The sequence below is a fragment of the Penicillium verhagenii genome (genome assembly GCF_028828195.1).
Source record: "Penicillium verhagenii strain IBT 33310 chromosome Unknown utg000012l_segment0_segment0, whole genome shotgun sequence".
Classification (NCBI taxonomy): domain Eukaryota; kingdom Fungi; phylum Ascomycota; class Eurotiomycetes; order Eurotiales; family Aspergillaceae; genus Penicillium; species Penicillium verhagenii.
This window is the reverse complement of record NW_026643176.1, coordinates 553890-573942: the sequence shown is the minus strand read 5'-3', so window position 1 is coordinate 573942 and position 20053 is coordinate 553890. Positions and strand designations below refer to the sequence as shown.

Sequence of the window (20053 nt, the reverse complement as noted above, 5' to 3'; positions counted from 1 at the left end):
CAAACACCTAGGAAACGCGTATGCTCGTTTAATCAATACAATCAATGGCCTCGAGTCGTTGCATGCCTCGACTTCCTTCTTTCTCAAACTGGCTGACGAGCCGCTCGCATTCACGCTTGAGCCGCTCTTCTCCGTTCTTCGCATTCCACTTGATCCACTCTTCCACTGTCATTTTCTTCTCAGGGCTAGTCAGTCCTCGCTTCATGCCCTTGAACAGTCCAGAAAGATCGGCATTCTCCTTGTCACTGGCCTCTCCGAATAGCGCTTCATCAATATCCACCGGAGTCCAGGGATGAGCAGAAGCCGCAAATCCACCGTTGAAGTTGCGTTTGGATGGTGATGGGGTAGCTGCTGTTCGCGGAGTCCGATCCCGCGGCTCCGCTGGCGGAAGAACTGGGCGGGAAACTGAAAGTCGAGATGAGGGGGGTCGATTTTCGGCATCCGATGATTGTGGAGACATTGATGGTGTGTGCTGGTATGCGGGTGGAAGAGGCGAAACGGATCGCTTTGAACCACGAGACGCTCTCTGCATACTTCCTCGAGAAGTTCGTGGTTTCGCAATAGACTCCGTGAGACGCTCCTCCTGGGGAATATCGCTGTAGCGTTTGACTGTCTTGGGAGGCACAGGCGTCCGCTGTTTAGTCTGCGGTTCAGGAGAGGGCTCCGGCGAGGGCTGTGGAGAGGGCTCCAGAGAAGGTTCCGGAGAAGGCTCTGCAGGTGCAACCATCTCGACTTGGTCCGGTAGATCATCTGGTGTTCCCCATTCTTCGTCTACAGATGGAGACACAGGTTCGGACTTCTCTGGACTGGGCTCCTCAATCATCTCTTCCATAACCGGTTCGGGGGGAGGAGATGGTTCCTTCTTTTTCGACTTCTTGGGTTTATTTGCCTTGTCTTCCTTCTTCGATGACTTTTTGGTGGCAGGCTTCTCAGGAGTTGCCACTTCTGGCTCAGGCTGGGGCTCTGGTTCGGACTCGGGTTGAGGCTGGGGTTGAGGCTTGGGTTGAGGCTCCATGTTTTGTTTGACGATCTCAACTGATATAAATGATTCATGTTGCTCTTCCATAACTTGATTTTCAGTTGTGGGCTTGTTTTCGGAAGATTCTCGTGATGTCAAGGCCCTTGACTTGCTCTCTTCTTTCTTCGCCTTTTTGGTTCCCTTCTTCTTAGGACCCTTGGTGGCCTTGACCTTAGGAGCTGGTTCAGCTTGCTCTTCCGTGACCTCCATGGCGTCAGCTTCGGGTTCAGCAACGGCCTCGGGTTGTTTCTCAGATTGATTATCGAGGTCCATAGAGTCTTTCAACTCCTGCGCTTGTTGCTCAGCCGCTTTGGCGGCTTTAGTCTTCTTGCTTGTTTTGGTCTTTTTAGAAGTACGAGGGGCCGGCTCGACTTCGGCCTCCGGCTCAGGCTCTGGCTGCACCGGTGGTTCAGGCTCGACCGGGTCTGGCAATTCTGCTTCGAGACCTGCCTCGATAGATGCACCCAACTCCGAATTCCTCTCCAGGCGAGATTTAGAGGTAGACTTGGACGTGGCTGAGACATCTGAAGCCTTACGGCTCTTGCTGGTCCCCTTCTTCGATCCCTTGCCGCCCTTCTTGGGTTCCTCATGGGGCTCTTCATCGACAGAACCAATGTCCGGCATATCATGATCATTTTCATAGTTGTAGGACTGAGAGACGCTACTGCTTCGAGTTCTTGTGTTGCGGCGCTTATTAGGTGGTTCGATTGATTGTTGCTTGGGCTCGGGCACTGGCTCGGACTCATCCCGTGAGATTTCCTCACTGATTCTTTTTCTTCCTCGGCCTGTGCGTTTCGTTTTGGGGGCTTCTGTCTCCGCCTGCTCGGGTTCAACACTCTCAATCTCCATTTGACTCTCGGCCTCTACTTCATCTTTTTTGTTCTTGCTGGATTTACCCTTTCCCTTTGCTCCTTTCTTTGTAGTTTTCGGTTTCACGCTGGCTTGTGACATGATGCTTTGGTCCATTGACTCGTCCAAGTCCACTTCCGGGGTTTCAGATGCGGTAGTGCCGATGGACTGGGTAGATAGACGAGAGGAGGCCTTCGAAACGCGAGGCTTTTTTGACTTCGGTCCTTTGCCTTTCTTTGCCGGGGGCTGTGCAAACACGAAAAATGAACACTCTGACGAGCGGCGGTAGTGTTCCTCGCTGGGAAAGTGTCAGATTTTGTCTTCTGCAACAGGAAGGAACGACCGGGACTTACAATGGATCATCTTTGGGCTCCCAGCCATCCAAAGAGAGCTTACAGTAGGCACAGCTGGCCAAGTCGTTGCTCTCTTCTGTCGGGCAGAAATACCAGCCACCTTCAACCATCTGTTGTCTTTCATCAGAGTGTGTTCCAGTGAAAATGAGACCGAAGGTTAGAATTTACCTTCTCAGACTGACAGACCCAGCCGTGTTTCTCATCGTGAGGCCACGCTGAGCCAAATGTTGCCAACCGCGCTTGGGCGATGCGCTCGCTAGTCGGGTCCTCGATAGCTGAAGGATTGGAGCTGTTCTGTTGAATGTCCATAGTAATCGCCCATCCACAGTCTGGAGAATGCTTCAGATGCTCTGTAATCGGGTTATCCTCCTCTTCCCATCCATCTAATGCGCGGCCGCACTCAAAACACGTTGTGTTGTCGGGGTTGCTCTCGTAGGGTTTGTAGAAGAAGCCTGCTTGCGCCAACTGAAGAAAAAACCATTGTGGTTAGCTGGATTGTAAATTTTCGTCATGGCATAATGAGTACCTCTGCTGGCGATGGCTTTGAATGAGGCCATGCGATGAATCTGGGACCTTTGACGCCCGAGGATCTCCGCTTCTCAGGTTTGAGCACAACGTCGAAACTGGCCAGGCGAGCCGTGAACGTATCCATTTCTGAGCCCATGGTTGTAGATATTTGGCGGATACAACACAGTCGGTCCTCAGTCCCGGGTCGCGGGAGTCAAAAGCCGGTGCTGGTTGTCGAGGGCGCGGGGTTGGTCGATGTTGATACGGTCTGTTTACACTTGTTGATAGCGTTGTTATGCGAAACGCGGGTTCACGTGACGATATTATGTCATCGCTTCCGACGTCAGACTCACGGGAGTCTTTCTGGGAATTTATTGTTGAATTAGCTTGGGACTTGAATTAAGCCCTCTGCTCTGGCCAATTGACCTTCCCTTCATCTACGCTCCTTGATTCCGGGGCTGTCATCTTTCCTGATCTACTTATCTTGAGCCGTGCGCTCCGCTCCTTATCCGAAGCCGCTTCCATGCGATCAGCCGTACGTCGGAACCTCAACCCCAAATTTGATCGAAACAGATACTGGAGGAAGGACATGTCATGTTAACACTGATTTTAGGTGGTTTCTCGGGGTAGCGCCCCCATCTCTCTCTGTCGGGCTCGCCTTCGTTATTTGGCTCTCCCGAGGCTGCCCGCTTCGGTTCGTTGTTTCGCAATCGATTCCCGCTCGAGTCTAGACTCTCCTTTGATCCGACCAGCGAATGCCACTCCTTTAAAATCATCATTATTGTACAATGTTCCCTCCAAATTATCGTCAACGGCATCATTCTCTACATCCCCATCGTTGTCCGATACGGACTGGGACGAAAACCCGAACCTACAAATCTCCAACTTCTCCGAGCTTCCGTCGAAGGACTTTGGAGTCAATCAACATATGATAATCAATCAGGAATTCAAAGAAGCTTTGCGACAGATTCTGTGGCAATTTCGGGCACCGATTCGCTATGCGTTTGCCTATGGATCGGGAGTCTTTGCACAGAATGGCAGTGCAGCTTCCTCGACCCCAACCCATCCCTCAGCGCCAGCTGCCATCAAGAATATGCAACAGGGGCCCGGAAAGATGATTGACTTCATTTTCGGAGTATCCTACTCTCAACACTGGCATGATCTTAACCTGACCCAACACCGCGATCATTATTCCGGGTTGGGCTCCCTCGGTTCGTATGCAGTTTCCCAGGTCCAGGATCGATTTGGGGCTGGTGTCTACTTCAACACCCATATTACAGTAAGCGGAACACTGATTAAATACGGCGTTGTGAATCTGGATACCCTGTGCCAGGACCTTACCCGATGGGATACTTTATATCTGGCCGGCCGCTTGCAAAAGCCTGTCAAGATCCTTCGCGACCATCCTAAAGTGCGATTGGCCAATCAGATGAATCTCTTGTCCGCTCTGCGCGTGGCCTTACTCCTGCTCCCTGAGCGTTTCAGCGAGTTTGAGCTCTATAGTACCATCGCGGGGATCAGTTATATGGGCGACCTGCGCATGGTGCTACCAGCAGAGGATCCCGGCAAGGTGCGCAACATTGTGTCGGGGCAGATGGCACACTTCCGACGTCTATACGCCCCACTCATCAACAACATGCCAAATGTCTCCTTCCAAGATCCTCGATGCAGCCAAGAAAATTGGATCGACGACCCGGATGCCATCATGGGGATGGCACAGGATATGGACCCGATTCGGCGTGGAAATATGGTCCGCCGTCTTCCTGAATCGTTCCGTGATAAGCTATACTTCCAATACCAGGGCCGGTACTCAATCCCTCGTGTCGAGTTCAACAAAATGATGGCCGAAAACAACGACACACAAGATATCGTCCGTCGACCCCAGGGAGGCCCCTTTGAGCGCCGTATTGCCAGTGATGAGAAGCTGCAAGAGGAGGTTTCTACGTCGATCATGAAGACAATTCGCTGGCCCAGCACAATCCAGACCATTAAGGGTCCTTTGACTGCAGGTATTGGCAAGAGTTGGAACTATATCAAGGAGAAGCGCGAAAAGCACAGAAAGTCGCAAGCCGTTGCCAAGGCTGCGGCTACAGAGGAGGCTAAAAGGGAGTCTTCAAAAGTTGACAAAAAGGATGAGTAAAATAAACCTGTGGCATATTGTCCAAGTCATCAGGAGAAGACAGGCATTTGTGGGGCGTTGTGTGGCACTTTTGTTCCCAATCATTGTATCCGACATCTATGCATTTGCAAAAAAAAATAATACATATAGCACCCAAAAGAGGTTGCTCGTCAAAGCTGTAAAGTGTGTGTTTGATAGTACTAGGCGAAAGTAATGGCTCTGATAAGTTTGAAATATGCGCAATTGATTCTAATGCTAGTACGATGTATTCATTGTCTTATCAATCTGACCGCAGATTTCATGTTGTTTGTCTGAGTCATTCCAATGCGGATGACTCGAACGATTCCGCTTTCTCGGTGATCACCTTAAATCCCCGCCACCCCACCAACTTTTGCTTCTGCACTTAATATCTTGTCTAAACATATTCTCACCCACAATGGCTTCCAGAACATCACCATTCGACTTGTCAAAATGCGCTCGACCTAATATTCTGCAATTGCAGCCCTATCGCTGCGCCAGAGAGTAGGTCGGCCCGGAATGCGATCTCCGATCTCGCTCTCGCGCTAACGAATCAGTGACTACAAAGACGATGGGACTAACGTCCTGCTGGATGCGAATGAGAATGCCTACGGCCCCGGTCTAGCACTGAACAGCGAGGGTGCCCTGCAGGCCTCGAAGACCGGCGATGCGACAGGCGCCTCCAAGCCCGAGATTGATTTCCTGGGCTTGAACCGATACCCCGATCCGTAAGGTCCCCATTTATTCATTGAGACTTTATGGGGGATCTCCTAACCCTTCTTTGAACTCTATAGTCACCAGATCGAACTTAAGCAGCTCTTCTGCAATCTCCGCAATACTCACCACCACACACAAAAGACCCTAAAGCCCGAGAGCCTGTTCGTAGGTGTTGGGTCCGATGAGGCTATCGATGCGATGCTACGATGCTTCTGCACACCGGGCAAGGACAAAATCCTTACATGCCCACCGACTTACGGAATGTACAGCGTGAGCGCCCAGGTTAACGATATCGACATAGTCAAGGTGCCGTTGGATGTGAACAACGGCTTCCAGCTGCAGGCCGACAAGGTCAATGAGGCCCTATCCGCCGACCCCTCCATCAAACTCGTGTATATCTGCTCTCCGGGCAACCCGACCGCCAACCTGATCCGCAAGGAGGATATTCGCAAGGTGCTGGAACACCCTACATGGAATGGCATAGTGATCGTTGATGAGGCATACATCGATTTCGCTGAGGATGGCTCCAGTTTGGCCGAGTGGGTCACCGAGTGGCCCAATTTAGCGGTCATGCAGACCCTCAGCAAGGCATTTGGTCTTGCCGGCATCCGTCTCGGCGTTGCCTTCACCAGCCCCGAGATCGCACGACTCCTGAACAGCCTCAAGGCCCCCTACAACATCTCTAGCCCGACCAGCGCGCTCGCGACCGCTGCATTGACGGGCCCCAATATGGCGGTGATGCGCCAGTACCGTGAGCAGATTGTCGCGCAGCGCGAGCGTTTGCTCCGCGAATTACCGCAGATTTCCGGTGTTGGGCGGTTCCTGGGCGGGAATGACGCGAATTTCTTGTTGGTGGAGATTTTGGATAGCACCGGGAAACCAAGCAACGTGGTCGCGCTAGCAGCGTATGAGGCGTTGGCAGAGAAGCGTGGGGTTGTGGTGCGGTTCCGCGGTAAGGAGTATGGATGTGAGGGCTGTATTCGGATCACCGTTGGTACTGAAACGGAGGTCACCAGGTTCCTGCAGGAGCTGCGGGTTGTTCTGGCTGGATTGCAGGCGGGAGTCGGCATTCAGTCGCTTCGGGACGAAGAGCGGCGGGAGGATGCGGCCGCTGCAGTGGTTGGGTAACTTGAGAACCCCCCCTTCCCCCAAGGTTCAAATGTCACATGTGCATACGATTAAATAGAGTTTGGGAGATTATCTCTACTATATTTCCAGGGACATATCTCCCCCTTTATCCACCTTTAGTACATGGGTGCCTGTGTTTTTTTTTTGTCACCTGAGTTCCCCAGTTGTTCAAATGTTAGTTGAAAAGTAGGAGATGGATCAGTGAGTACGATACGGTCAAAATCTATCTCAAGTATCTGGGTAGGTACTCATCTTGAGTACAGAGTATATGCCCATTCCAAGTATTAAGCACGTACATAGTCAACATGTACACTTCCAAGGTTGGATACATTCAGGGGTACTAGGGCCTAGAGACATCTGGATAAGTGCTTACTACTTTATCTGGAAATTTGACTGTGTGGCGCTCTTTACTTGCACTCATTTATACATCCCCGGCCATTCACATGATAACAACTTCCTATATAAATTTGATTCAAGTGTTTGAAGCTAGGCCCAACTTTTGATTGTTTATATGTACAGGCTATTTTATCCAGAAATTTATCTAGCTTATCAGCACTTGAGTTTTGAATTCATTCTGATTGGACTGTCGGACTTTAACTGAATGGCGAGGCTCCACTAGTGTACTGGGGCGTAAGATGGAGGCTGTGAGGCAATATTAACTAGTATTGATGTCTCGTATCTATGTCGCGTGCTCCGTTGCCCCGAATGCTAACAATGGCCTTCTATTGTTTCCGGGGTCTTTGTTTTGTTCAACGCCATTCTGTTTCCTATCCAAAATTTACTAGTAGACGATAGATCATAGGCTCGATAAGAACCTTGAAGGCTCAAAAGGTTCTGTTATCAGCTGATATATCCGTTCTAGGCCATCTAAAAAACCCCCAATCAGGATAAGCGCGAGGCTGCTGTTTCCATATTAGGAGCCCTGGATTAGGCAACTCTCACGTGTACAGATATGGACTGTACAGCATTGCACAACCTCGGACTAACAGCTCGCCACATGGAGTATGGACCATGGTAAAGCTAATCAGCATCAATACTGGAGATAACTTTCAAATGTTCCTGTATCTCTGTATCTCAGTTGCTTTGTATCTCTCTCGATACTGCCAATTTCACATGTCGCAGCATGTACTCTCCATCAAGGTCAAAGCTCCCGGACTCCGGACCAAACAACTTGGCTTTCTACACCGCAGATCTGAACCAATGATGCCCGAATACTCGATGGATCCTCCGATTTTCCCCCAAAACCAATGACCCGGTTTTGGTTTCCCACTGATTTACCCGCTGGCGTCAGCTTGACTAGGATGGTGGTGGAATAGCTCATTCCCAGTTGATTGCGCGAATCAGAGTCATCCTATCTGCTCGGGTTAAGGTATGCGATGGATCTTCCTCTGTTTATGTCCATAGGTTAGGAAGGAGATTAGCACGAAGCATATCACTGGCTCGTTTTGTTATCATCGCGTTGTCGCTTTTTTCGCCCTCGCAATCAAGGCTGGACCTCACTTTACTTGTTTCTCCGGGACTCACCGATTCTTCGATTTCCCCTCTCTCTTCCTCTCTTATTTGGCAACTGGCCTTGCTTGTGCGGCATATTCGTTTCACTTACAAAATATCGCCTCTGCAACAAAGAGTGGTATTGAGCTCTTTATCTAACTGGGGCACAAGCTGCACCCCCATTTCCCCGGAGATAACCTAGTGGGCTTCGCGGATCGCCCCTACTAGTGCCACTTCACGTTCCCCACCGAGTCTCAACACCTTGAATCCACGAATCTTTGATGCTTCTCACGTGCGACATGTAAAAGATCGTGTGTACGTCCTGGGTGAGCAGTTTGATGACGCACAAAGATTGAATTCACCACAGAATTGCAAAAGGCCCCTCTTCGGAGGCGGCGGGGGATCATGGAGTCATCTATAGTCGTACGCGGCCTTTACTCCCAAATTCCTCCCGCCTACGAATCCCGCGAAGAGATTAATCCGGCTTTGTTGATGAGCTGGTGGGCCACCGCTTTTTCTCTGGCTATCATTATCGTTCGTCTATGCGGCCGCTATGTGCGCATGGAGCGCTTCTTTCCCGAGGACAAAGTGATGGCGCTCAGCGTGATCCCCCTTGTCTCTCGCATGGTCTTGGTACATTTCGTCTTGACCTATGGTACGAACAACGTTCAGACGGCCGGTTTGACAGATGAACAAATATCGGAACGAAAGTTGGGAAGTAAACTTGTGTTGGTAGCAAGGATATTCTATGCGATCTTGTGAGACATGCCCCCAGTCCGTCGGGTCAACTGTGTCGTACTGATTTGAAACGATCATCCTAGTATTTGGACGGCCAAGCTCACTGTCTGTGAATTTCTGGAACGAGTCACGGGCATGGTCTCACGTCGATCAACCGCGATCTTCCTACGCTTCGTTCACTTCTTCTTGGCCTCGACGCTGGTAGCCGTTGTGATCGCAACTCTAGCTGAATGTCAACCATTCGAAGACTACTGGCAGGTCATTCCAAATCCCGGTCCAAGATGCCGCTGTGGTTATGCGCAGCTTATCACAATGGGTACTTGCGACATCATTACCGACCTTCTTCTCATCGCTTTTCCTGTCCCAATCGTCATCATGTCCCAAATGCCTGTCAAACGCAAAATTGGCCTAGTCATCCTGTTTTGTCTCTCTCTCCTCCTAGTCGGAATAACCAGCTACCGTGTCCCCTCCGTCATTGAACGGCGCGGAAATCAACCCTATCGCTCCCTCATCGCCTCTCTCGAAATTCTCGCCGCAACAGCCGTCTCCAATGCCCTCGTCATAGGTTCCTTTGTCCGCGACCGTGGCGTTAAGAAACTCAAATACAAGCGCGATATGGCCTCCGCCTCCGTCAGTGAAAGCATAGATAACGGCTATGTTCGTCGCAACACTGTGATGCAGCACCAATGGGGCAGTGATAGTGATCTTGCTGGTGGCCTTGGTATAAGGCTCGACCCCAAGCTACACCCGAGTGCGTCCTCGTCGGATAAGTCACACTCCACTGTGCCCATAACTATGCCTGCACCGCCGATACCATTACTCGTTGCGCGTACCGGCTCCCTCGACCCATCGTGGTCTTTCCAACAAAGCCGGCCTTCAGATGACGACCGTGTATCGAATACTGATAGCCTGGAAATGAATATCAGCCCGCGAGAGTACATCAAGACCAATCAGTCTCCACGCGAAAAGCCCACGCTATCACAATCCACCCTTTCTTCCCCACGAGTGTCGTTCTTTGATGTCGGCGGTCTTTTAGACCAAGACAAAGAAATTCAACAACACCACTCAAATTTACGCATTACACAGAATGCAGATTCACCTACACAAGCGAATCGCCCATCTCGGGGAGGAAGAGCCTTTTTAGAAGATCTAGGCGTTTTACCATCCCGATCAACCGGCCGGACACCTAGTACTCCCCGGTTTCTTTCACCTCTTGCTCCGAGTGCGAATACCCGAGCTCAACATACCCTTCCACCTTACCGAGCTGCACCAGATGTCTCACTTGATGTTGAGCTGCATGATGTAGGTGGGCTCTTATCGGAGAGCCCCCCACCTACTCATTGAACACTTTTTCTTATTTATGTTTGATTTTACTTTGATATCCTTATGAAATGCGATTCTGGGTGGAGCAATGGGTTCGGAATGGATTATGGAGCCCTCGGGAGTTTGAATCGAATTCGGTAGGAGTAGATTAGCGGGCTGGATTGGGGTTTATTATACCCAGGGGTTTGGTGTTGTTTCTTTTCTTAGGGTTGGTGTTGAGTCCCTTTTCAATCTGTTTAAATCCTATTTGTACCGTACTGTACATCACGCGGAACGAAGCCATGAACAATGAACATACTACTAGTACTATCAGCATCTTTTTTATAAAATCAAGCATGAAAAGTAATGTATGAATAGTGAATTAGTCTTGCTCAACCATAAGTACAGCAGAGCATTACTATGTAATGGAAAGGTCGGAAACCCCCTCCCTCCTCGCGGAAAGAAATCGCCAAGTACGCCATGCTGCCCATAATACAACTTTTTTTTGTTTCGTTTGTGTGGTGCAGTCAACAAAATTAAAAACGAACGAACTCCGTGCCCGACTCTCCCTAGCATCTGACAAAACTGCTGATTGGGGTGTGTGGTAGCGGGTTCATGTCGGAGTGGGAGGTCGAAATGCGCATGCGGTGGGTTCCCAGTTTCCCTCGGGGTTTTTTCGATCTTTAAGATCGATGGTGTCTATTTCGTCCATAACAAAAAAAGCCCAATTGTTTCCCACGGAGATTCAATTTGACCCATCTAAAGGCTCCGTATTTTCTGACTCTCACTCGTCCCTTAAATCACCCATCGATAACTGGCATAGCGACCCGCAGTCTCTGACTTGCGGATGATCTTCACAACTTGACCACGACGCAATCCCAAATAACGGGCTACGGGGTCCGAGACCTGCATACGTGGAAGCTGGCTCTCCTTCAAACGGTATCGCTCAAGCAGACGCGCCTTCTCCTCAGGGCTGAGGAGGACATGTTTGGGCACGAGCTCGTGGCGGGTGATATTGACCAGCAGATCCTGCTCCTGGAAGTGCTCACAGATACGACCGGGGATACCGCTGAGCAGACGAACGGCAGAGGGCGAGATGGGGGTTTGAGTGATGAAGACACCGGTGTGGAAGTTGCTCTCGTCAACGATGTGGTTGAATGCGCGCACTTGCTTGGTACCAACACCGGAGGAGTCGGGGCAGAAGTCAACGTAGATAGTACCGCAGTCGGGCTGGGGGTTGGGGTTGGATTTACTGGGGAGAGCTGTATATTTCAACTTCATCTCCTCAGTGGGGCGTGCCTGAATTTTCATTTTGGTGCGGCTGGTAGGGGAATGCGCGTCAGTCAAATTGGATCTTGTACCTCACAGGGCGCATATGCCAATGGATTGAAGATGACAAGCTTGTCAGATTGAAGGAAAGGAGTAATTTCATACTCGGGGTAGCCCATAGGGTCAGCATATTTGTATTTGAAATCGATCAATGAAAGTTGGAGCTCGTCGTCGGAAACCTCGTAGCCCTAAGTGCGGTTGCAGAACTGATCAGTCCGTGTCCTGCTGAAAGACGCTAGCGCCTCTGTAAAGCTTCATGTGTCTTCACATATCCTTAGAAGGAAAAAAACTCACTCGGTCTGACAGCATCTCATAAACGGTTCGCCATGTGCGCCAGAGGCGGGTCATCTCCTTGTCGGCCTCATCACCACTACGCTGGGCAATTTCACCATCCATAGTGAAATAAGTGAGCTCCGACGAGAGATTCACAGGTGGAGGGAGAAGTAGGATAGAGAAATGTCACAAAGACAGATGTTATGTGGTAGCGCGCGTGGAAACTGAGAAGAGTGACATGAGACGAAAAATCGGCGGGAACTTTCTGCCAGGCGGATGAGTTTAGCAAAAGCGGAGAAACTGACCGAACCGTTTTAATTCTCCTTTCCCCCTCGTGGGTTATTTACTTCTCTCTTTCGGTCTTTTCCTTTCTTTCTCTTATCTTCACTCCTGTGAGGCGATTCTTTCCTTCTTTTATTTTCTTCGCTTCACATCCCTTCGCAATGGCTGAAACCACCCCTGTGGAGGCCCGGGTTAAGCCCACCAAGCCCGATGAGGATACCTACAAATCCAGTTTGGCTCAGGCCGAGAAGGAGCACACCGCTGCCCAGGAGAAGCTGGTATGATACTAATTTTCGTTTTTACTTTCAATTGCTTTTGTCTTCGATCTGATCTCACAAACTGTGCGCATTGGCAAAATGATGTTGGAGGCCATGGTGGCATCATGTTCCTCATGCTTCCCCACCATTCCCTATTGTTTTTTTTCTTTTCTTTTTGATTTCCGGAGTCAACTCCCACGATCTCGGGCTTGAATATCTGACCAATGGCTAACTCGCATTCAAACAGAACCAAGTTAAGGCCAAGCTGGACAGCGCCAAGCCTAACAACCAGGACTCTCCTGTCGTCAAGAAGCAGCAGGAACTCCGCGCCGAACTCTCCTCGATCCGCCAGAAGCAGTCCGGCTTCAAATCCTCCCGCGCTAGCATCCAGGAGAAGATCAATGGTCTGGAGTCAACCCTGAAGGCTCGTATCGCCGAGCAGAACAACTCCCGCGGCAAGATGTCCTTCAAGAATGTTGAAGAGATCGACCGGGAGATCGCCCGCCTCGAAAAGCAAGTCGACTCTGGTACTTTGCGATTGGTGGATGAGCGCAAGGCTCTGACTGATATCTCCCAGTTGCGCAAGCAGCGCAAGGGCTTTGCTGGTCTCGAGGATGCCCAGAAGGGTATCAACGACCTCAAGGCGCAGATCTCGGAGCTTAGAAAGACAATGGATAACCCCGAGGCGAAGGCTCTCGGCGACAAGTACGGCGAGATCCAGAAGGAGCTCGATGCCATCAAGGCCGAGCAGGACGGTGTTTACAAGAATCTGAACGCCCTCCGCGACGAGCGTACCAAGCTGCGCAACGACCAACAGAAGAAGTTCGCTGCTATCCGCGAGATTAAGGACAACTACTTCAAGGCTCGTCGTGCCTACAAGGATTACGAGGACGAGGCTTACCGTGCGCGCCGTGAGCGCCAGAAGGCTGAGCGTGATGCCTTTGAGCGTGAGAAGCGCAAGAAGGTCGCTGACAAGAAGCTTGAGGAAGCTTCAAACCCCGCCTATGTTGATGAGATCCTGACTGCCCAGGGACTGATTCGCCATTTCTCGCCCTCTTACGACTTTGCTGCTCTTGGTCTCAGTGACAAGAAGGATGAAGGTAGCAACTTCCGTGCCGGTGTCGGCCGCACTGTGGAAGACTCTGCTATTAAGGGTATGAAGGTTGTGCGCAAGGACGATGAGGAGGACTACTTTGTTGGCAGCGGTGGCAAGAAGGGCAAGAAGGGTGGCAAGAAGGGTGCCGCTGGTCCCGAGGCAACTAAGTTCAACATGAACGTTGGCATCATCGAGGATTTCAGCAAGGTCAAGATTGACCCTCCCATGAACCAGTCTGATGTCCCTGCTGCCATTGAGAAGCTTGCTGCTAAGATCACTGAGTGGAAGAGCACTCAGGCCAGCAAGACCGAAGAGGTGAGTTTATTTCTTCTCTCTATCCCACACCCCTCCTCTCCTCTATGAATTGATCATTTAGCATTAACTAACACGGTATTTTTTTAAAAGAACATCGCCAAGGCCAAGGAGGAGATTGCCCGACTTGAAGCCGAAGAGACCAGCGCTGAGGAGAAGACCAATGGTCGTACCGACGCTGCGAAGAAGGTAGCCAAGGCCAATGCGGCCCCCACAGCTGAGGCCGAGCTGGCCCAGGAGCAAGACGCTGTTACTGATGCTGCTGAAGACCTCAAGGCTGCGACCTTGGAGGACGAGGCATAAATTTCAATTTTCGATCGATTGCTAATAGTTTGTTCACATTCGTCGCATATTGCGTGCAGTTAAGCATTTTTTATTTGTACTTTTTTTTTTTGTGATTTAATTCATCTGGACAGCGTCCTTTCTGTTTCCCAAAAGCCAGAATCGATTTATCCTTTTTTTCATGGTTACTTGTGGTATTCATTTTGGCTCAAGGCTATAGAATCTTGTTACCTAACTTGAAGGTTTCAGCTAAGCGCCTACGTACTCCGAGGTGGCTTAGTTTATTTTTCTGCCTACCACGACCGCCTACAGCGTCACTTCAACCCCGTCCTTGGAAGAACAGTCTTCGACAAGAATCTCATCTGTCGGCATATTCGGAACTATCGGTGACTCATCGACGTTTTTTTAAACATCACTTGTATATGACCAGACCCTGAAAACCCACATATCTCCACACTGCAGATCGATCGGACAGCGGCTCCACTCTTGAGATCCCCGGAGATGTCTTACAATAAGCCGGTGCTTAAACCCCCGATATCAATCTACAGCCTGGCCTTCAACTAACAATGAACCAGACAAGTCCTCCTCCTTCGTATCCCCAACCGGCATACCAAGGAGAGTATGGTCAACAGCAGCAACAGGGCTATCAATCTCCACCGCCTGGCGCTGCATCGGAGTTCTATCAACAGGGCCAACAAGGCTACAATTATCAACAGCAACCGCAAGGTTATCAACAACCTCAGCCTTATCAGCAGGGGCCACAGTACTACCAACAGCAGGGCCAGCCACAGTATTACCAGCAGCAACAGCCCCAGGGCTACTATCAAAATCAAAACCAAGGTAACCGTGGCATGGGCTCCGCTGGTGGCATTTGCGCAGGTAAGTACCCGCTAGTACTAGCAGATCTAAAAGCGTTTCCTCAGCACTTGCTTACTTTTTTTTAAAGGACTGCTCGGCTGTTTGACGGTCTGTTGTTGTCTCGAGATGCTCTTTTAAAGGGTGGTGTGGTCTTCGCCGGATGCGGTATCATAAAGGACTTGACACTTTTGACTCTTTGTATTTGAAGTATGACTTTATGGTCTTGTTTTTTTTTTTCTCCCTTTCGCTCAGACTTATACTTTGGGGGTCTGCTTTGGAACTATAAGATGTCCCGTGTTGGCGTTTTTCGCACATGTGGCTGACTTTCATTCATTCCTGCCGGCGCAAAATGGACCTCGGGACCTGGCGTTATTTCTGTAACTGGAAAGGGAAATTCTAGTTTTGTACAATTGGTTTCAAATTTTATTTTTATCCATTTCAAAGCCCATACCGACTCGTAACTTTGAAGATGCTCAGGTGGTCCCCATAAGGTTCAATGTTCCTAAATCCTGAGGTCTCCGAGGTCTTCTCGGGAACAATTTTTTTTTATTTCACAACACCAATCTATGCAGTCACCCGTTCAATAAAGATCTCGAGGTCTTCAACATTTGATAATGTACTCTACACATATGCACTGGAAGTGTGTACATTGAATGTTGCTAACACCGTACTAGTCCAACCTTGGAAATGGATCCCAGTTGAGAAAACCATCCATGGGTGGGAGCCCGCAGCCTCCCAGGATTCAAGCAAACGGGGAACGTATTCTTTGCGACCTGAGGTTTCAATCGGGGTATCATTTGTAACGGGTATCACATTATCATCAAATTGTATAGCTAGTAGTATCATGTTCACAGAAATCATACATAAGTTTTGGAAAATAGAACAAAGTATTGCCGGCATCGCTGGTCGAAACTCCATCATAAAAATCATTGCCAACTCAAGAAGTCGGGCCCTTGACAACATCCCTTGTCATTGATATCAAAGGAAAGGCACAACCCCTCATGCCGGGGATATCTCTCTTCTTTGATCGGATAGCAAAAGATCACCGATATCGACTCCCTCCATACTCACTCTCACCACCATAGTCCAGCGGATCAATTGTCCTCACTCCCGATCGATTTCTTTGTCTTCTCGGAGGCCGAGTGGATACAGAGGATATCGCTGATGATTCTTCTTCGAGTACTTCAATCACATCTCGCCCATCGGAGGTCGCCGTGCCGGTCATGGACTCCTCAACGACAATCCGATCATCATCTCGATCCCGCGGACTAGGTCTGCGCCTATAGCTGTCCCTGTAGTCGCGCTCCTCAACCACCTCGATCGTATCGCCATGTCGGCGCAGTGATGGTCCCCGTCTACTGGTGACCACGACCTCTTCATCGACCGTGGAGGAGCCCACTCCGCGCGCGAGGCCACCGGGATTCAAGGCGAGGAAGGTCAAGTAAAGGATTAAGACGAGGCCACCGACGGTGCCTAGCACAATTCCGACAACAGTTCCCGGGTTACAACTACCGCTGTAGGTAGAGGGGATGGAGAGCGTTGTGTAGCGTTTTTGGAGGTGGGAGGAGAAAATATGGTGGGTCTTGTCGCTTGAAGGGATGAAGTTTGCTGTATCGAGGTTTACTTCATCGTGGAATGGAACGGAATCCATGGTTTGGGTTGGTTTTGGTGGGTTTAATGTTTGCTTTGGACTTGGGACGATCGCTGAGATGATCTGATAAGCCCGGACTGGTGTCGCAAAGCTAAAACATGCGGTTTGAATCCACTTTGAGATGATAAATAGGTGTCCAGTGCAGCTGGAATGTGAGGTCAAACTGTATATATATGAAAGTGGAATGGAAGTTGGAGAAGATTTCAATTGATCGAGGGGGAGGTGCAAATGTGATGCAAATGTCGAAAAAGAGGTGGCTGGTGAATGGATCAGCGACGTGTGGGGCAAATTCAATGTTGCTTATTGACTCGAGGCCTCGAGCACAAGTCGACACTTGAAAAAATTTCTGATTTCTTTTATTTCTTTTATTTATTTACTTTCATAAGACTTTGATCCCTAGGTATACATCCACAATGAATTTCAATCCGAAAATGTGCAGGTTCAATTTCTTACGGAATTCCCATGTTTTTTGTTTACTAGACAAATCTCTACCCCACAAGCCCATGGGAGCGTCATCATCGCCCCACTCCTACTCCAACTATAAGGAATTGATCATTTTGATCTATCCGAGTATACTCCAGGGCTTGTGAGGTGATAGGTATTCTTCATTCGTATCCAATCAAGCAGCATACTAATATCACTCCCCTGGATAAACAGTTCCTCCCTGGCGTCTAATCTCATCCATAATATCAAGCAGCCGAATAGTGGTCGCCCAGGGCACAAAATGACTTTGCTTTCGTCCCTCCAAAACATCCAATGCAGTGTTATCTGCCTCCCAGATAAAGCCCCGTCCCACTTTTGGAAACGTATATGTCTTGTTCTTGTACTGCTCCTTATCGAACAAGACCTTTTCCGCAGTCCCGGGATCGGCCTGCCTTTCCCACACAGTAAACGATTCTGGGAAAGATGGTGCGTTGCCCGAAACCTCAATATGGCCCTTTGTTCCATGAATCACAGCAAATATCTTTCCAGGGGACCCCTTGGTCTTGGTAGTGCAGCTTGCGATACCCAGCGCTCCTCGGGGGTACTGAAGAATCGCACTCGTGGCAACTTCAATGCCTTCTTCATGGGTTTGCGAAGCCAAGATCTTGGGCATTTCCACATTGTTCCCATTCTTTTCAAGTGCCATAGCTAACCAGGTCAAAGAATAGACTCCAATGTCTAACAACGACCCGGCTCCGAGTGCCAGGTCTCGATATCGAGATGTCGGTGGAAGAGATGGTATATCGATTTCGGAGGCAAAATCCGAGAACACTCGCGTTACGTCCCCGATGATCTTATTCTCATGTATGAGCTCTCGTAGCTTGAGATAAATTGGCCGATGACGAAGCCACATTGCTTCTGCGATGTAAACGTTCTTTTTCTCGGCGGCTTCGAAGATCTCCCTCGCTTGCTTCGCGTTCATTGTGAAGGCTTTCTCACACAATATGTTTTTACCCGCAGCGATCGCTTTCATACATTCTTCATAGTGCAGACCGTGAGGTGTGCCAATATAAACGACATCTACTTCTGGGTCGCTGTAGACTTTTTCGTAGGAGTCGTAGATTGTTGGGTTCTGAATCGGACAGTATTGCGCTGCAAACTTTTGTCCTTTTTCGAGGGTAGATGCACCAATGGCATGAACAATATGGTTGACTTTTGCATCAGTTTGAGTAAGAAGTAGATCCTCGACAAACCAGGAAGATATTAGGCCAGTGGCTACAAAAAAATCTTAGTAAGAATCTCAATTGGAGGTTCTCTCGTTTAAACCGAGGAAAAGGGATTCTTCGTACTGATGATACCCCAGCGAATACTAGCCAAGTCCGTCATCTTTAATTGACGAGACACGTTTTAAAGGACAGATTGAGCAAATACTCGAGAGAATTGAGGGTGGACGGTCGTGGATAAATGATAAATCTAAGTCGGAAACTCAAATCCGATCAGAAAAGCCCCGATGCGGGGGAAACGTGGGGGTCCACTTCGATTTTTAATACCATACATCTCCTTGACAGTTTTCTTGGATCAATTGATGCTCTCCCATTGAAATAGCAGCAAACATCACACGGGGAATGGTTGTGTCTCGATTAGCCCTCTCTAGGAGGCCCTGATTCTCCGGATACTGGATTCTTTGACACGCGACATCTTCATCTCAGTCCTCAGTTAAATTTCTCTGGTTGTGTTCTACCATTCCGACTGTGTCAGACTGGCACCGTTACTGATTATTTAAGGGCCCAAGTTGTTTGTTCAGGCAGCTTTTGATGAGTTTGCCCTTTTCATTGGCTTCAATAAATCCGTTCTTGGTAGACTCTTGTTCAACCGTAGTAGATAATCCCTTTGGGCATCGGTTTCTTCGATCTTTGCTTCGAGCAAGTCTGAGACGATGTTCTCTTGGGAGCCTAGAGATAATCTGATAAGCCGACATCTGATGCCATACTAACAGTTCTGGCCTTGGGACAAAAGAGATCATAACGATGAGGGTGTCGACATCAGCGACGATAGTACTCACTCTGGGATTTCTGGCTAGAGGAAGGCAGTTTGATTTGAATATATCGGATATTGTTTGACGGGTTTGCCTTGTTTAGAGCTCAACCTGAGCTTTCAGGTATCGATTCGATACCGTTTGGCTTTGCCCTAACAATTATTAAGATTGTATAGGGGTTGCACTCACTATCAGTAGTATTATACTATAGTACCTGGTAGCTGTACCTACTAGTAGGTATATCGCGCGATACTTGCTTTTCAATTCCGAATTGGGGGAGGGGGAAGGGGATATTGATGAGAGATCCTGTTCTATAAGAAAGTGCGAGGCTTTGGCTCGCACGATACTACCCAGTATAAAACTCCCTGAAGGCTTCAACCCTAAGCTTCTATGGGAAACGCGCGGATTTGAGGAGGGCTAAACGATCACATGATATGTCTACACCTAACCTCTGGTTTTATAAGGGGACTCCCCAGGAGCATCAACCTTTGATTTCTCTGTGATTCACAATTCCTTGGAGAGCTCAGTCACACATAATACATCTCTCATTCTATATGAGTTTTGTGTGGATCTAGAGACTTCACATAATTCCATTAGTATGCATGATTCCTCATCTCATGCTTTCGTTTTATAAGGGGCACTTTCTTCTCACAAAGAAGGCTTACCTGATCAAAGCATCCGTAAACACTGCGATATCCAGGAAGATTTCTGTCACAGAAAATATATAATAGAGTTAGAACATGAAAGTAACAGTACATAAGTAGTGTTTGTTCAATGTTGAAATGCACATGTGGGGAATCATCAGCACATGGAAAAGTATATACGCAGACATTCCAACATTGGTTAAAAGCTGAAAAAAAATCAATAGTTACATATTGCAAAAATGACATGCTGGATTCTTTCAACTTGTCTTCATGATCTTTCAAAGTTGTTTCTATTATTTCTTTCTCTGATCAACATTGAAGTTGCCAGTATGAAGCGGTTGTATAGTAATGAAGTAGATAAAGATGGAGCC

At 48.9% G+C, this 20053-nt stretch overlaps 9 protein-coding genes across 9 annotated transcripts; 5 read left to right on the top strand and 4 right to left on the bottom strand.

Annotated features, from left to right (window-relative positions):
- Nucleotides 1–28: 28 nt before the first annotated feature.
- On the bottom strand, nt 29–2884 carry N7466_010880 (baculoviral IAP repeat-containing protein; the record flags this gene model as incomplete). The annotated part of the gene is made up of 4 exons (XM_057170269.1): nt 29–2165; nt 2221–2330; nt 2389–2685; nt 2747–2884. 4 exons carry the CDS (start codon nt 2882–2884, stop codon nt 29–31), a joined length of 2682 nt encoding a protein of 893 aa, XP_057016001.1.
- Nucleotides 2885–3250: 366 nt separating this feature from the next.
- On the top strand, nt 3251–4867 carry N7466_010879 (phosphatidate cytidylyltransferase; the record flags this gene model as incomplete). The annotated part of the gene is made up of 2 exons (XM_057170268.1): nt 3251–3262; nt 3341–4867. The coding sequence occupies 2 exons, from the start codon at nt 3251–3253 to the stop codon at nt 4865–4867; spliced, it is 1539 nt and encodes a 512-aa protein (XP_057016000.1).
- Nucleotides 4868–5282: 415 nt separating this feature from the next.
- On the top strand, nt 5283–6709 carry N7466_010878 (histidinol-phosphate transaminase; the record flags this gene model as incomplete). The annotated part of the gene is made up of 3 exons (XM_057170267.1): nt 5283–5368; nt 5422–5592; nt 5659–6709. 3 exons carry the CDS (start codon nt 5283–5285, stop codon nt 6707–6709), a joined length of 1308 nt encoding a protein of 435 aa, XP_057015999.1.
- Nucleotides 6710–8605: 1896 nt separating this feature from the next.
- Nucleotides 8606–10282, top strand: N7466_010877 (putative integral membrane protein Pth11-like; the record flags this gene model as incomplete). The annotated part of the gene is made up of 2 exons (XM_057170266.1): nt 8606–8958; nt 9022–10282. 2 exons carry the CDS (start codon nt 8606–8608, stop codon nt 10280–10282), a joined length of 1614 nt encoding a protein of 537 aa, XP_057015998.1.
- Nucleotides 10283–11035: 753 nt separating this feature from the next.
- On the bottom strand, nt 11036–11965 carry N7466_010876 (DNA-directed RNA polymerase core subunit RPB5; the record flags this gene model as incomplete). The annotated part of the gene is made up of 3 exons (XM_057170265.1): nt 11036–11561; nt 11675–11757; nt 11864–11965. The coding sequence occupies 3 exons, from the start codon at nt 11963–11965 to the stop codon at nt 11036–11038; spliced, it is 711 nt and encodes a 236-aa protein (XP_057015997.1).
- A 320-nt stretch (nt 11966–12285) lies between these two features.
- On the top strand, nt 12286–14092 carry bfr1 (putative nuclear segregation protein (Bfr1); the record flags this gene model as incomplete). The annotated part of the gene is made up of 3 exons (XM_057170264.1): nt 12286–12402; nt 12629–13792; nt 13883–14092. The coding sequence occupies 3 exons, from the start codon at nt 12286–12288 to the stop codon at nt 14090–14092; spliced, it is 1491 nt and encodes a 496-aa protein (XP_057015996.1).
- A 545-nt stretch (nt 14093–14637) lies between these two features.
- N7466_010874 (uncharacterized protein) lies at nt 14638–15067 on the top strand (the record flags this gene model as incomplete). The annotated part of the gene is made up of 2 exons (XM_057170263.1): nt 14638–14950; nt 15018–15067. The coding sequence occupies 2 exons, from the start codon at nt 14638–14640 to the stop codon at nt 15065–15067; spliced, it is 363 nt and encodes a 120-aa protein (XP_057015995.1).
- A 904-nt stretch (nt 15068–15971) lies between these two features.
- On the bottom strand, nt 15972–16580 carry N7466_010873 (uncharacterized protein; the record flags this gene model as incomplete). The annotated part of the gene is made up of 1 exon (XM_057170262.1): nt 15972–16580. One exon carries the CDS (start codon nt 16578–16580, stop codon nt 15972–15974), a length of 609 nt encoding a protein of 202 aa, XP_057015994.1.
- Nucleotides 16581–17217: 637 nt separating this feature from the next.
- Nucleotides 17218–18389, bottom strand: N7466_010872 (Gfo/Idh/MocA family protein; the record flags this gene model as incomplete). The annotated part of the gene is made up of 2 exons (XM_057170261.1): nt 17218–18278; nt 18353–18389. 2 exons carry the CDS (start codon nt 18387–18389, stop codon nt 17218–17220), a joined length of 1098 nt encoding a protein of 365 aa, XP_057015993.1.
- Between the last annotated feature and the right edge of the window lie 1664 nt (nt 18390–20053).